Below are 14,612 nucleotides of genomic sequence, written 5' to 3'. Positions count from 1 at the left end.
TTGACAGGTGATCTGACCAATCATACTTCGCCATCCGCCATTTTGTCTGACAAAGCAGTCAGGAGAGTTAGTAGATTAACATGGGAGGATTTGAACTTGAAAAACGGAGTGTACTGACGCCATTCCACCGTTAAAACAACATTCCTTCTTATGTTCATTCATGTTTATTTGATGCTATAAAATAAAAACTAGAAGGAAGAGATGATCGATTCCCAAGCAGCTTTAACTGATGCTCAGTCTACAGCGATCTGTCAGTCACTTGAAAGAGGCACAAAATGGTATTTATTGTTTAAATGTATTTTAAAAATGACCAAATTTGAAAGGTGAGGCTTTGTTTAATATGTGTAATATCAAAATTAACCGAAAAGTAACCTGGTCTGTCCTGTCTGTCAGTGTGTTGTCAGTGTCCTCTCTCCTCCGCGATGTATTTTTCTCTGCGTGAGAACATGGTGTGGCGTGAGAGCGGCGTAGCTTGTCGGACATAGCAACAGTAACTAAGGGGGGCGGGTCTTTGCGAACGGTCAATTGAATAAGGATTTATCTTGACTTAATCTAAGTCCTTTCTGTGAAACCAGGCCATTGAGTGACATCACTTTCTTGAAAACACATGACAAACATAAAGTGATCCATCCTTACGGAATGTTGAAACACAAGCTAAAAATACTTTCAGTTTGACTGTTGTTTTGAACTTTAGTTTAGATTTAGTTTCCTCTGATTCTGCTGCGTTTTTTACCCCATGGGTATTTATGTGTGACACTATAAAGCAAGAATAACCAGCTTTATTCAAGATGCACCATAAATGTGGCATGTCAAATATCTAATAAAAAAGTATTGGAAATGTTGTCTAGCTTTATGAGAATTTAGTTATAGCAGCAACATACAGTACAATGGTGACTAGCAGAGAACCACTCGTACAGTAGTGAGCAGACACACAGACCAACATACACCCACAACAAACACACACACACCCACACACACACCTAAGTAAACAAAATAATTGACATCCAATGTACTGCTTTAAAGTTTGTTTAGTTTTAAACAACATTGACTGGCTCTTTCAACTGACTGAGTTACTTTATTAAATCCCTCTGGTTTTACACAAAACTAATTACAATAGCAAACCATTTACTGTAAAAGGAAGTAGACAATGATGTTTCATTGTTTCATTTGGTTTCATTTTAGGTTAACTTGAGTGAGTCATAGACATGATTGGGCACAGCTCTTAAACAAAATCAAGTCTGTCCAGAATGTCAAACAGGAAGAACTTTTCCTTTTAACTCCAGTGAAAAGCCTCATAACTCTCAAACCCCAAGGTAAGGACACATATGATTTATTTCAAACTAAACAGGTTGTTTGTTGCTATGATAGGGATCATAACTCACATACGTTATATTTACCTGATTGTTAAAGAAAAAATATTTGCATTAGTACATTCTAAATTGTATTTAACGTAAAGTTAAACTAAAGTGCATTTTGCTAGTCACTTTAGACAGTAATATCTGCTAACTGTAAAAAGTAAGACTCCTGGCTATATGGAGTTTTCTGAAATAAGATTATGCATTAAGAGTACAACAGGTTATCCACACTATAAACTATTTTAATGTAGTGTTTTGAGCATAATGGTGTTGCAAACTATAACATTCATTGGTAAATACATTATTGTGAATGTTATGCAGACCTTGACAAATAATGATAATTAACTAAAGTACAATTGAATACATAAACACACAAAAAAACTTGACAGTGAGAGAAAAGTAAAGCAAAAACAAAAGTGGATATTTAGTAGGGGTTTGGAAATGTTTATAGATCATATTATTTTTTATAAATAACCAAAATGAAAGTATTAGATACATACATTCTGAATACTGATAAGCCAATAATTTTTAAAACATTGTTTTGGCAAATAATTTATAAATGTCTGATATTAAGATTATATAACATATTATTTAAATTAATTAATATTAAAACATTAAAAACTAAAATCAGTTGTTTTAATTCATCATGACATTTAAGCATCACAACATATATGGGAAAGTATTATTCATTTTGAAACTTGCTAAAGATTACATTTCACAGTATTTTTAAATTATTTTTGTTTTAAAAATGACCTTTGAGTGTACGTTATGACGGCAAAGGAAGTCTAAACGTTAAAATGGAGAAAATGAGCATGCACAATTAAATATTTGAATGAATGAGGCATTTATATATGAGGCCTATATAAATGCCTCATTCATTCATTCATTCACTCACATATTTCATATTATATAACTAAAAATTTATTCTAAAAAAAACAAACAATATTTGACACTGGACCACAAAACCAGTCACATGAGTCAATATTTTGAAATTGAGCTGCATACATCATCGGAAAGCTTTCCGATATAAGCTTTTCTGATGGTTTGTTATGATAGGACAATATTTAGCAGAGATACAACTACTTAAAAATCTAGAATCTGAGGGTGCAAAAAATTCAAAACATTGAGAAAATCGCCTTTACAGTTGTCAATTTATGTTTGTGATTGTGCTGCATTCACTCACAAAAATAAATGTTGTATATTATTAACGGTAGGACATTTACAAAATATCTTCATGGAACATGATTTTTGGCATAAAAGAAAAATCACTAACTTTGACCCATACAATGTTATTGTTGGCTATTGCCACAAATTTACCCGAGCTACTTGTAACTGGTTTTGTGATCCAGGGTCAATTTGGTAACCATAACTGATATGGTGCAATCAGATATTCCCACTGAAAAACTTGCTCTTTTGTATTATGTATTCATTTGTTTGTAGGACTCATGTACTGGTATGAGTAAGACGCCTGACAACATGAACTGGATGTCTCTACAAGTGCTGCTCGGTGGGGTCAGCCAATACTCCACTGCGTTTGGCCGCGTCTGGCTATCCGTGGTGTTCATTTTCCGAATCCTGGTGTTTGTGGTGGCTGTTCAACAGGTGTGGAATGATGAACAGAAAGACTTCGTCTGCAACACCGCCCAGCCAGGCTGTACTAACGTCTGCTACGACAAATTCTTTCCCATCTCCCACGTCCGTCTATGGGCTCTTCAGATAATTTTCGTCACGTGCCCATCTCTCATGGTGGTGGCTCACGTCAAGTATCGTGAAATGAAGGATGAGAAGTTCACCACTCTCCATGAGGGTACACACCTGTACGCCAACCCTGGGAGGAAGCGTGGAGGCCTGTGGTACACCTATATAATCAGCCTGCTGTTCAAAGCTGGCTTCGATGCAGGCTTTGTCTATATTTTGTACTACATTTATCATTTCGACATGCCAAATGTTACCAAATGCACTCAATCGCCTTGTCCAAATACTGTTGACTGCTACATCTCCCGTCCTACAGAGAAGAAAATCTTCACCATCTTTATGGTGGTCTCCTCTTCAGTGTGCATCTTCATGTGTATCTGTGAGATATTCTACCTGATCAACAACAAAGTTCGCAAATGCCTGCGCAGACGGAAAGAACATAAAATGAAGCCTCTATACAGAAGAGTGGATCCAACAGCCTCATCCACCCAGAACATGATCAACTTGGAAAAGGTGAAATCCGCAGAGGATAAAAAGGATTCAGGACCGACCTAATAATGGTCTGAACTCAAATTCTGGAACAAAGCAAGTGTGATAAACAGTATTGGACATGTTGGATCTTGGCCAACATTGTAGATAATCCAATCATGCCAATACACCAAAGGGAAATTGCATTTAAAATATTTTAAGGACTTTTTCCTGTGACAATGACTTATCTATGACTAATTCGGAGTGTCCTTTTTAATGTAATGATTTGAAATGAGAAGGTCATTACGATGATATTCTTGAGTCTCATTCACTAAAGGAGCACACTGCTCCCTAGTGTACATACAATATAACAACATGGTGGGATGAGAACACAGTAAGCATCTGTTCCTGTCTATGGCACAATACAGTAAATTAATAAGTGCCCACACTTATTTAAGTCTGAGATCAACTACAAAACATTGACATTACAGCATTCTTAAACTCAGACACCCTTAAAAGCCGGACAGAAGGCCAACTAACCTTGGGAACTGGGATGTCTTTATACATGATTGGATACCTTCATGATTTTCTCAAATAAATACGTAATGTACATTGTTTACAGAAACCATGCTTTCACATATCCAAATTCAACAACACTAGCTGTACATACTTCAAGGTAAAGCACTACTAAATAGTCTATACTACAAAGCACTAAATCGCATCATTATTGTGTATTGGGTTGACTTAAATCAGTTATGTTTCTTAATTTGGAGAGTGTATGGGTATTTGTTGCTGTGTGAATTGTTTTGTGTAATCATTTCACTGTTTAAAATAATGGCTGAAAAGCATAGGTTATAGGACCTATTATGTTATTATTATATTTTAGTAACGTCATTGATTATTTTCATGATTATGGCATGGTGAGAGCTATTTAAGAGTAACTGAAAGCTTCATCCACATTTAATACTCAGAAGTTACAATTAATGGTGTCAAGATTGTAGATCATTTTACATACCTCTTTTAAAACTGAAAAATTAAAGTATAGAATGTGTCCATTCATTTAATGTTATTCCTTGGATAACTTGTTTGGTTTATTTAATTTGATGCTGCTATGACTAACAGTAAATATACTATAAATATAATATATAAATATATATCCTCTGTATATTTCAGTGTATGCAATGTTCTTATTGTGATATAAAAAGACAAACGATGATGACGTGATTTTTATTTTTTTACTATTGGAAAAATTTAATTTTATATTAAGTTATAAATGAAGTGGTCTAGGAAACCTAATATAATCCAGTTGATTATATTATATATATTATATAAACCTAATATAATCCAGTCTGCTAAATTAATAAATGTAAATTTTTAAACATTGCATTGCATTTTCAAGACGTATCGGCATCTACAATTACTTAAATTTCTCCTTTTAATTTAAATATAGGCTACATGTATGCCTCTTCTATATTTGTGAATTATTATTGATTAATGACCGGATCATATTGTATTATCGTTACAGTATGTGATATGGTGTGTGTGCGCCTTTTTTTTCCTTTGGTCGAACATTATTAAAGTTAGAGCTTATTTAGAGATATCAGCCGAATGGCTTAGTGCAGTCGCTAATGGATCCGAATGTTGTATCTCGTAAAGTACCCCACTAATAATGCCCAGAATGGTACCAAACTTCTACAGTAGTACAAAGGTGCTGTACTTATAAAAGGAGGCATTGTAAAGTTTGTAAGTACATCAGGAGTTTATTTAAATAACACTTTCCTGATGGCTTATGCTACCGCTAACATGGACGTCTTCTTCATCAATCACTTCAGTGATTTGGGAAAAGCCCGTAAAAGTCCTGGCAGAAAGTGATGCATAAGGATGTAGTGTAACGACGCCCAGTTCCAGGAATCCACAATTTTTTTTGTTGATAGTACCAGTGTGCAACAATTATTTAGTTAACACTTCGGAAAAAAAATCTAAAAAAATTTGGATATACCAAAAATCCTTTTCAGCAACCGGGTGATCGCGCGAGACTTTTACGGGCTTTTCGCAAATCACAGAAGTGACCTCGACATCCATGTAAGCGGTAGCATAAGCCATTAGGCAAGTGTAATTTAAATAGCCTCATGATGTACTTACAAACTTTACAATGCCTCGTTTTATGAGTACAGAACCTATTTGTACTACTGTAGAAGTTTGGTACCATTCAGGGCATTATTAGTGGGGTAATTTACGAGATACAACAAATTACTCCGAACCATCCCTTTAATAAGAATACATTTCTTACTTGAATGCTGCTGTTAAATGCTCTGGCAAGCAGATTAACTGGTTTACTTACTTAACTGGTTTGGGCTCTGTTGAGGAGATTAATTGGTTTACCCACTTAACTGGTTTGGACTCTGGTGAGGAGAAACTAGTTAAACTGGGGGAAAAATCACGGGTGTACAACTCATTTAGGGGAGGAGCTAAGCTAATAGGTCAGATGGTGTCGTCAGTCGTGGGACAGGGCCTGTTGCAATGTGACATCACGTTGGAGCACATTCCTGAATGGCTCATTTTGAGACATTGGTCCAATAACAAACGATTGGTCCAATAACAAAAAATGTTTTACCACATATGGTGGTTGTGTACACACTGCGGAATGTTCGAAAACAATATAAACGTGAATTTTGCATTATAGTTATTTTAATGGCACGTGACTATGACAATATTAACCCCGCATACTTTGACTATTTTGGGGCATGTTGTAACAAATTATATCCCTTGCATCGGCATTAAAACGACATAGAAAATAGTTCTGAAAAAATAAATAAAAATAAGGATAATAATAAATAGGCCTAATGGTTATTTATTTACAGAAATCATGTAACAAGTTTCTATAATATGGACTGAATAGCCTAATTAGAATTCAACATTATCTACATGTGAGTGTAACAATATAGGCTATATTTATTGAATGTTCATTTCTCTCAGTCCAAAAATGGAAACTTTAGCTATACTAAAATACTTGGGTAACTGAAAATGCGGTTAACATCAGGTTAACATGCATGACAGCTTTGACACACAACATGGCGGCGCGCCGCGAAGGATAATGGTTAATTCGAGAAACGGAAACCCATCTATAGTAGCCGATTCAGTAGGCTATATGTCTGTACAGAAACTGAGAGAAATGAAGGAATATTCACAAATTGTGACAACTAGCCCTAGTCTCTAATATGCCTGTATGGAAACAGATGTTTGCTCAAAGCCAAGAGATGTCATGTAGGTACATCCTAATGGTAGCTATATTACAAATGGCCACATAAATCACGCTCTTACCTCAATAGCTATAACAACTCTATCCACCCGCCTTCATACGTATGGTTACTAAAACAAAACATCATGTAAACAGTGACTCAAAGTTTCAACTATGATGAGCAGTTTTCCATTGTTTTAACCAATCTGATGGAAAATATGAAGCTGCGCCTTTGACAAACGTGATAGCGAACCAATCAGCTTCAGGAGGCGGGTCTTATTAAATACAGCACCATCGCTCCATTTGCTGAAGTAAGATTCTCCGCGGAATGAGTTATTACGGACAGGTAAACTCTTTCTTCCGGGTTTAGCCTTTTTTAAATATTTATATGTATATTTAATGTTTATATGATTCTTTCATATTTGTCTTACGATCTAAACTCGTACTGTTTGGTGTACAAGGAAATTATGCATAACCGTGATCGCGTAATCGCCTAAAACAGGCTTTTTACAGGCTAGTCAGTTAGCCCTGTAGCTAACGTTAACGTTACTCTGATTTGTAATATATTCAATTTTTGTTTTTGTTTGTGTTGATTGCGTGTTGGTCAGTAGTTTATCACATTAAATGAAATTATTATGTGTTTCAAATCTTTATCTTAATCAATGTCATTCAACAAAGATGCTAAATGGAAATGTTTTACTTTTGGGTCTAACGTTAACGTTAGCCACTGTAACGTTAACGTTACCCTTTTCCCTTCATCCACCATAACCCGAAGTTATTGTTACTGCTGTAAAATCTAAATAAAAGAATATTAGATTACCAGTACTCAGTACCATGTTATGGTCCAAACTTTTCCTTCCGTAACAGAAGAGATGATGTTAGACAGTCTCAGTCACCAATCACTTTCATTGAATGGAAAAAGTGCATTAACAGTGAATGGTGACTGAATATCTAATTCTTCCTAAAATAGTTCCAGTAACAATTTATTTTAAGGTGACATAGTTACATGTTACTACATGTACTTACTATAGTAATAACTGTAAATATGTAACCCTAACTCTAACCATAACTCTATAGTAAGTACATGTAGTTCATGAATATTACTCAGTACTTATTTGATTAAGTACAATGTAACTATTTCACCTTAAAATAAATTGTAACCATAGTTTATATATTCATATTATAAATATTATATAAATATCGGTATACTAATAATATACATTTGAGTGTTCCACCCACGTAAGTGATTTAGTCATACGGTACAACTGGAGTGGGAGTACATGATGACAGAATGTACATATTCACCTAACATTTAATTTTTATTATAATCCTTTATTTATTGTTTTAGTGACATAGTTGCCTTTGTTATGGGCCACAGCTGATTCTCTGTTGATGTTTCATACAAACATTTCCCCAATACAAGCTTTTCCTTATTTGTTTTTCAAAGGGTTATCCGGGACCAGGTGGTAACGCTCCCCAACGCCACCCCGCTCCAGGGGCGCCGTATGGAGGTGGTCCTGTTGCTGGACAGTATGGTTCACATTATGGCAGTGCCACTCCAGGGCAACAGTATGGTGGAGGGGCTCCATACGGGTCTCATGGTCAACCTGGACCAGGAGCGGCGTACGGTGGGGGCCAACCCCCTGGTGGTCCGTACGGAGGTTATGGACAATCCCAGAGAGGACCATATAGTCAGCAGGCACCTGCAGGTGAGAGATGTGTAACTCTATTTTTGCTTTATTTTGTTTTGTTCAAGAGTAGAGTATCCTAACGCCCCAGTGTAGTGACGGGGACACTATACTGACAAAGAGCACCGTCCTTCGGATGAGACGTTAAATCGGGGTCCTGACTCTCTGTGGTCATTAAAAATCCCAGGATGTCTTTCGAAAGAGTAGGGGTGTAACCCCGGCATCCTGGCCAAATTTGCCCAGTGGCCTCTGTCCATCATGGCCTCCTAATCATCCTCCTATATATATACTAATTGGCTTCATCACTGTCTCCTCTCCACCAGTAAGCTGGTGTGTGGTGGGCATTCTGGCGCAATATGGCTGCCGTCGCATCATCCAGGTGGATGCTGCACATTGGTGGTGGTTGAGGAGATTCCCCCCTTCTATGTAAAGCGCTTTGAGTGTCCAGAAAAGCGCTATATAAATGTAATGAATTATTATAATTATTATTATATCATATTAGGAGCATATATAAATATATTACTAGTGTGTGTGTGTGTGTGTGTGTGTGTATGTGTACAAAAGGACACTCAAGCTTTTCTTTTTTTGAGATAAATTAATACTTTTATTCAGCAAGGATGCATTAAAATGATCAAGTGACAGTAAAGACTTATACATAGGTTACATTTCCAATGCATGCATGTTGTTCATTTGAACTTTCTGTTCATCAAAGAATTCTGAAAAAAAATGCCTATATCACAATTTCCACAAAAAATATTAAGCAGCAACTGTTTAAAACATTGATAACAATAATAATAAATGTTACTTGAGCAACAAATCAGCATATTAGAATGATTTCTGAAGGATCATGTGACACTAAAGATAAAAAAAATTCAGCTTTGACATCACAAGCATAAATTAAATTTTAAAATACCGTATATTAAAATGTAAAGTTTATATTACTTAAGCTCGTAAAATTAAAAGCTTTATTATTTATATTAAAAAATTATTTTTGTATATTTTAAATTAATATGCAATATTATATAAAATACAATATTACCTTTTTTACTGTATTTTTTTAAATGATTAAATGCAGCCTTGATGAACACAAGATACTTTCAAAACATAAAAAAATGACAGACCCTGAACTTTTAAATGCTAGTGCATATCATGTTAATTTCTCACCTTTTGGTTAATAGACTGTGGAGGAATAGGAATGTTTTTCCACAGCTTCATACATCTTCAAATGCACCGTAATGGATGTTGGTTCAGCAGGTGAATTTTTCAACATGGTCTCAGGAGTGGTAGGCAGCAGCTCCGGGCTGATTTGACTGATGATGTCTGAGTGTCAGGGTTGGCAGCTAAGACAGCGCGAGTCGCTGCCGTTCCATCAGGCATGCAGTGGCTGAGGGCTGTGAATAAAATACGAAAGATAGGAATTTATGAAGGTGCTGCAGACAAGGTCCTTGATCCTCCTGCACTGCAGCTGTGTCACATGCCCCTCACTGAATGACTGATGCTGTGACACTGCAGGATGGCAGAGGCAGCTTGTACTGATCTAGTACAGAATGTGCCCACAGGAGAATTAGAGTGATGAGTGTGGTAATTCTGAGCGAAAGGGTTCGTGTGTATGTGTCCGTCTGCGTTTATGTCGGTAAGTATTCTGTAATGTCCTGTGGGAAAGGCTGTCAGATTCAAAGACTGTCCTCTGAACAGTGCTTATCCCTCCCGAGGGATACAGTGACCGTCTGCGCTTCACCAAATTGCACAACTTATTCTTGTCCCTCTTGGGACCAAGATGACATATCACTGACAACCTAGGCTTGTTCACACTGGGCCCATTTCCAATATGTTTTTCAAATCCGACCTATAGGACTGCTTGTTCTCATCATCGTCCTACTGTCATTTTGCAAGTAATGAACAATCTTTTGCACATTTATGCATATGCTGCATCTGAAACCGCTCCATTCAGTAAATAGCGGATACCACATGTGAATGTAAATGAGCTATTTATTTATTTTCTTTGTATCCTTTTTTGTCCTTGATTTAAGTATACACCAAAAAAATTGATATTTTTTGAGTTATTGTTTAATTCCTAAATACTATTCTGACCTGTGGTTAACTATGGTTAGGTGAGCTGTTTTTAACTGACTGAATTATCTCATTTGCATTTAAAACTCACTAATGCAGGCCGTTTTCATGTTGTAGGTAACATCCCCCCCGGTGTGAATCCTGAGGCCTACCAGTGGTTTTCTTCTGTGGACACAGATCATAGTGGCTACATTAACGGAAAAGAGCTGAAGCAAGCGCTCATGAATTCCAACAACTCCACTTTCAATGACGAAACCTGCATTATGATGCTCAGTGAGTGCTGCCATTGTTAACATAACCCTCCTGACAGCGGCTAAATTATTGAATGGATGCTTGTATCACCCTATAACTAAATTCAAAATGCTGCAATGTCAAAAAAACAATACAAAAATAGAAGTCATCTGGTGACATCTCCAGTGCCAAAGGAAGTTGAAGAAGGAATCAGTGCTTTGTCTTCATTTCCAGATATGTTTGACAAGACCAAATCCGGGCGCGTAGATGTCTATGGTTTCTCTGCACTGTGGATGTTTCTGCAGCAGTGGAGGGCAATGTTCCAACAGTTCGACCGGGACCGATCGGGATCAATTAACAGCAATGAGATGCACCAGGGTGAGTAAATTAGAGGTCAAAGAGGACCCAAGACAACACGTTTGCAGTCAAGGCCATGTGATGCACTGTTATGACAACAGTTGTAGTCACTAAGCACAGATTATAAATTTTTTTTTTTTTTAAATAAAAGTATTAAAGTCTTTACATAACAAACAAACTTTTGAACAGTAGAGTTTCTCCACATTGAATTCTGGATGAAAATCACCAACTGAATTATTTGAATCAGTTCTTCTAATTTACAGCAGTGAGGGTCAGATTGTCATTCTAACAATTTTATTAGACCACATATTGTGTTGTAGCTCCTAATAAACCTACCAGCCAGTTGCCACTATTTTTATTTACTTGTGAAAATGTATTTTTTACTCACATTTGGCACTTTTAGATTTGGTGAATGTGTTAATCATAACTTAAATCTAACCACAGGAAGTTTCCACTGCTTTCATCAGCTAATATGTTTTTATGTATATTTTCTCGAAGGTAGGATTTCACTTATATTTGTTTTTTTGCAAAGAGACTAATGTGTTTACTAATCATAGTTAATCATAATTACAAATAACTTTAATTAATAACATTTCCAGGAAAGAACATATTTGTTTAAATATAGAAGGTTTTGCCATATCTGTGGGGACATTTTTTCCCAATATTGTAGGGTATGCTTGAACCACACACATACACACACACACACACACACACACACACACACACACACACACACACACACACACATTTGTTTGGCTATATTAGTGAGGACATTGCATAGACTTCCAATGATTTTATATTAGTTAATGATATTTTATATGGCCTAACCCAACCCCTACCCCTAAACCTACCCTTCACACAATGTGCAAAACACTATATTTTAATAAAAACACGTTTTGGACAATTTATAAGCCTTTTAAACGAGTGAGGACCTGTAAAATGTCCTCTAGTCGGTTGTCATAATATTTCAGTATATAAGTGAGGACATTTGGCCCTCAAGTTTAGCCAAATCTGTACACACACATTGGGTTTTCATGTTTTAGGGGTACATTCCATAGACATAATGTTTTTTTATACTGTACAAACTGTATATTCTATCTCCTAAGCCTAACCCTACCCATATTTCTGCATTTTTTGATTTTCAAAAAACATTACTTGGTATGATTTATAAGCTGTTTTCCTCATGGGGAGCAAAAAATTATCCCCACAAAGACAATGATTTCGGATATTGCAACCTTTGTGGGGACATTTTGTCCCTATAACGTAGGATATACCTGAACCACACACACATTGTGTTTTCATGTTTTATGGGGACATTCCATAGAGATAATGATTTTCATACTGAACAAACTATATATTATTTTCCCTAAACCTATCCTTGTGTTTATCCTTGTGTTTAAACCTATCCTAACTTTCTGTGTTTTTAGGTTTTCAAAAAAAATAAAAAAAAATCACTTAGTATGATTTATAAGCTGTTTTCCCCATGGGGACCAAAATTGTCCACAAAAGGACAACGATTTTGGTTATTGCCATATTTTTGGGCTTACCAGGACCACACACACACAACGATGTGGCAGTCACATAAAGTTTGTAAGGAAAATACATTTACTGAGCTTCTGTTCTCTGCTGTAAACCCCTTTTTTCATCTAATCCTGTGCGATTTAATGGCGTATTATTGTTGGGATGATTTCATTTTTGAGACGTCATGGAAAATTGGTCTTAAAATAACCTCAAAATTGTAGCTGTTATCTTGCAGTGTCTTTTTTTATCCTCATTGATTTTGTACAAACAACGCTATTCTATAGTTAGCAGAGTCAGGTCCTAGGCTAACTATATAGTGGATGCCATTATAAATATGTGATTAAGCCTGAAAGTGCATGGTGGATTACTGGTGAGGGCCAGTGTATTAAAAACATGGTGGATACAAAAACAACTGTAGAATGGTTTAATTGAGCCTCTATAGGCTTTGTTTGGCAGACCTTCTATTTTTCAAAACTCTTCTACTTTTGTGTTGCTTACTCAATAAAAAGCATAGACCTTTGTGTTAGCAATGTAATAATTCCCTGTTTTATGTACACTACTGTTCAAAAGTTTGGGGCCAGTAAGATTTTTACTTTATTATTACTATTTAATTATTAAAGAAATGAATACTTTTATTAAGCAAGGGCATATTAAATTGATCAAAAGTGACAGTTAAAAGATTTATAATGTTTAAAAAATTATGTTTAAACCTTTAACAGTTAAACCTTTTGAACTTTATTTTCATTAAAGTAAAAATTTATCGTAGTTTCCGCAAAGATATTAAGCAGCACAACTGTTGTCAACATTGATCAAAATAAATGTTTCTTGAGCAGCAAATGATCATATTAGAATGATTTATGAAGGATCATGTGACACTGAAGACTGGAGTAATGATGCTGAAAATTCATCTTTGCATCACAGGAATAAATTACATTTTAATATATAACAGATTTATTTAACAGATTTCATAATATTACTGTTTTTTTATCAAATAAATGCAGCCTTGGTGAGCATAAGATACTTCTTTAAAAAAAAGTAATTAGACACTAAACTTATAAACGGTATAGTGTAAATGTAATGTTTTTGTTTACCCATGTGTTTCTTATCTTCCAGCATTATCTCAGATGGGCTACAATCTGAGTCCTCAGTTTATTCAGGAACTGGTGAACCGTTACTCTGCACCCGGTGTGAACGGGGTTCTCCAGCTGGACCGCTTCATTCAGGTGTGCACGCAGCTCCAGAGCATGACCCAAGCCTTCCGCGAGAAAGACACCGGCATGACTGGCAATGTGAGGTTGAGTTACGAAGACTTCCTGTCTAGTGCCGTTATCAGACTGATGTAAAGAACTGCATGAGCAATTCAGAAGATGACCTGACTCTGAATGTGTGGCACGACACTTCACCCTCTCAACAGTGCCTTTCACTGCAGCTCAGCCTGATTTCACCACGAGCTGAAAACTGTTCATTGCCAACTAGCCAAATATAGCACTCATCGCAAAAGTCTACCACACATGTAATCCAGTTATTCAAGACTAAACTAATGCCAAAATTATCAGTAGTACATGTGAATAAAATGCCATTAGCTATGCAACAAGCACTATTTACTAATTAATTGGAGTTTGTCATGGAATTATGAATATTTTAGATTTTATAGAAATGAAAATTTCTGTGGGTTTTTTTTTTTATTAGCCAAAATATGAAAACCTGTGATTATGAATGCTTGAAATTAAAGGTTTAGTTCTCTCTCCCCTAAGCTTTTGTTTTGTGTATGATATTTATGCTATCCTTAACTGTCCACACTCATTTATTTCATATAAAACAATAAATGGTGAATATTTTTTTTCTGTTGTTTTGCTTACAATAAAAAAATCAGTTGTATTTCTGAAGTATTCTCTCATTCGTCTTTTTTTCATTTTTTTTTTTTCATTGTTCTTTCTTGTTTAATAAATGAATTCACTATATTCGTACTTATTCAAAAATAAGAATAAG

General features: G+C 35.7%; 2 protein-coding genes across 2 annotated transcripts; both read left to right on the top strand.

Moving 5' to 3' along the window:
- The first annotated feature begins 1,178 nt into the window (after nucleotides 1–1,178).
- On the top strand, nucleotides 1,179–4,733 carry gjb9b (gap junction protein beta 9b). The gene is made up of 2 exons (XM_079589912.1): nucleotides 1,179–1,313; nucleotides 2,796–4,733. Exon 2 carries the CDS (start codon nucleotides 2,811–2,813, stop codon nucleotides 3,603–3,605), a length of 795 nt encoding a protein of 264 aa, XP_079446038.1. The 5' UTR covers nucleotides 1,179–1,313; nucleotides 2,796–2,810; the 3' UTR covers nucleotides 3,606–4,733.
- Nucleotides 4,734–6,579: 1,846 nt separating this feature from the next.
- Nucleotides 6,580–14,464, top strand: pef1 (penta-EF-hand domain containing 1). Its single transcript, XM_079589911.1, has 5 exons — nucleotides 6,580–7,102; nucleotides 8,204–8,465; nucleotides 10,632–10,787; nucleotides 10,980–11,123; nucleotides 13,737–14,464. Exons 1-5 carry the CDS (start codon nucleotides 7,085–7,087, stop codon nucleotides 13,964–13,966), a joined length of 810 nt encoding a protein of 269 aa, XP_079446037.1. The 5' UTR covers nucleotides 6,580–7,084; the 3' UTR covers nucleotides 13,967–14,464.
- Nucleotides 14,465–14,612: the final 148 nt, after the last annotated feature.

The sequence above is a fragment of the Phoxinus phoxinus genome (genome assembly GCF_949152265.1).
Source record: "Phoxinus phoxinus genome assembly, chromosome: 19".
Lineage (NCBI taxonomy): Eukaryota > Metazoa > Chordata > Actinopteri > Cypriniformes > Leuciscidae > Phoxinus > Phoxinus phoxinus.
The sequence above is the reverse complement of the archived record's forward strand: the minus strand, read 5'-3'. Positions and strand labels throughout refer to the sequence as shown.

What these genes read in the sequence shown, in the direction of transcription:
- gjb9b (XM_079589912.1), top strand. Translation starts at nt 2,811, where the DNA reads ATGAGTAAGACGCCTGACAACATGAACTGGATGTCTCTACAAGTGCTG.
- pef1 (XM_079589911.1), top strand. An exon ending in TAGTCAGCAGGCACCTGCAG is followed by an intron (nt 8,466 to 10,631) that starts GTGAGAGATGTG and finishes TTCATGTTGTAG; the next exon opens with GTAACATCCCCCCCGGTGTG. An exon ending in AACCTGCATTATGATGCTCA is followed by an intron (nt 10,788 to 10,979) that starts GTGAGTGCTGCC and finishes CTTCATTTCCAG; the next exon opens with ATATGTTTGACAAGACCAAA.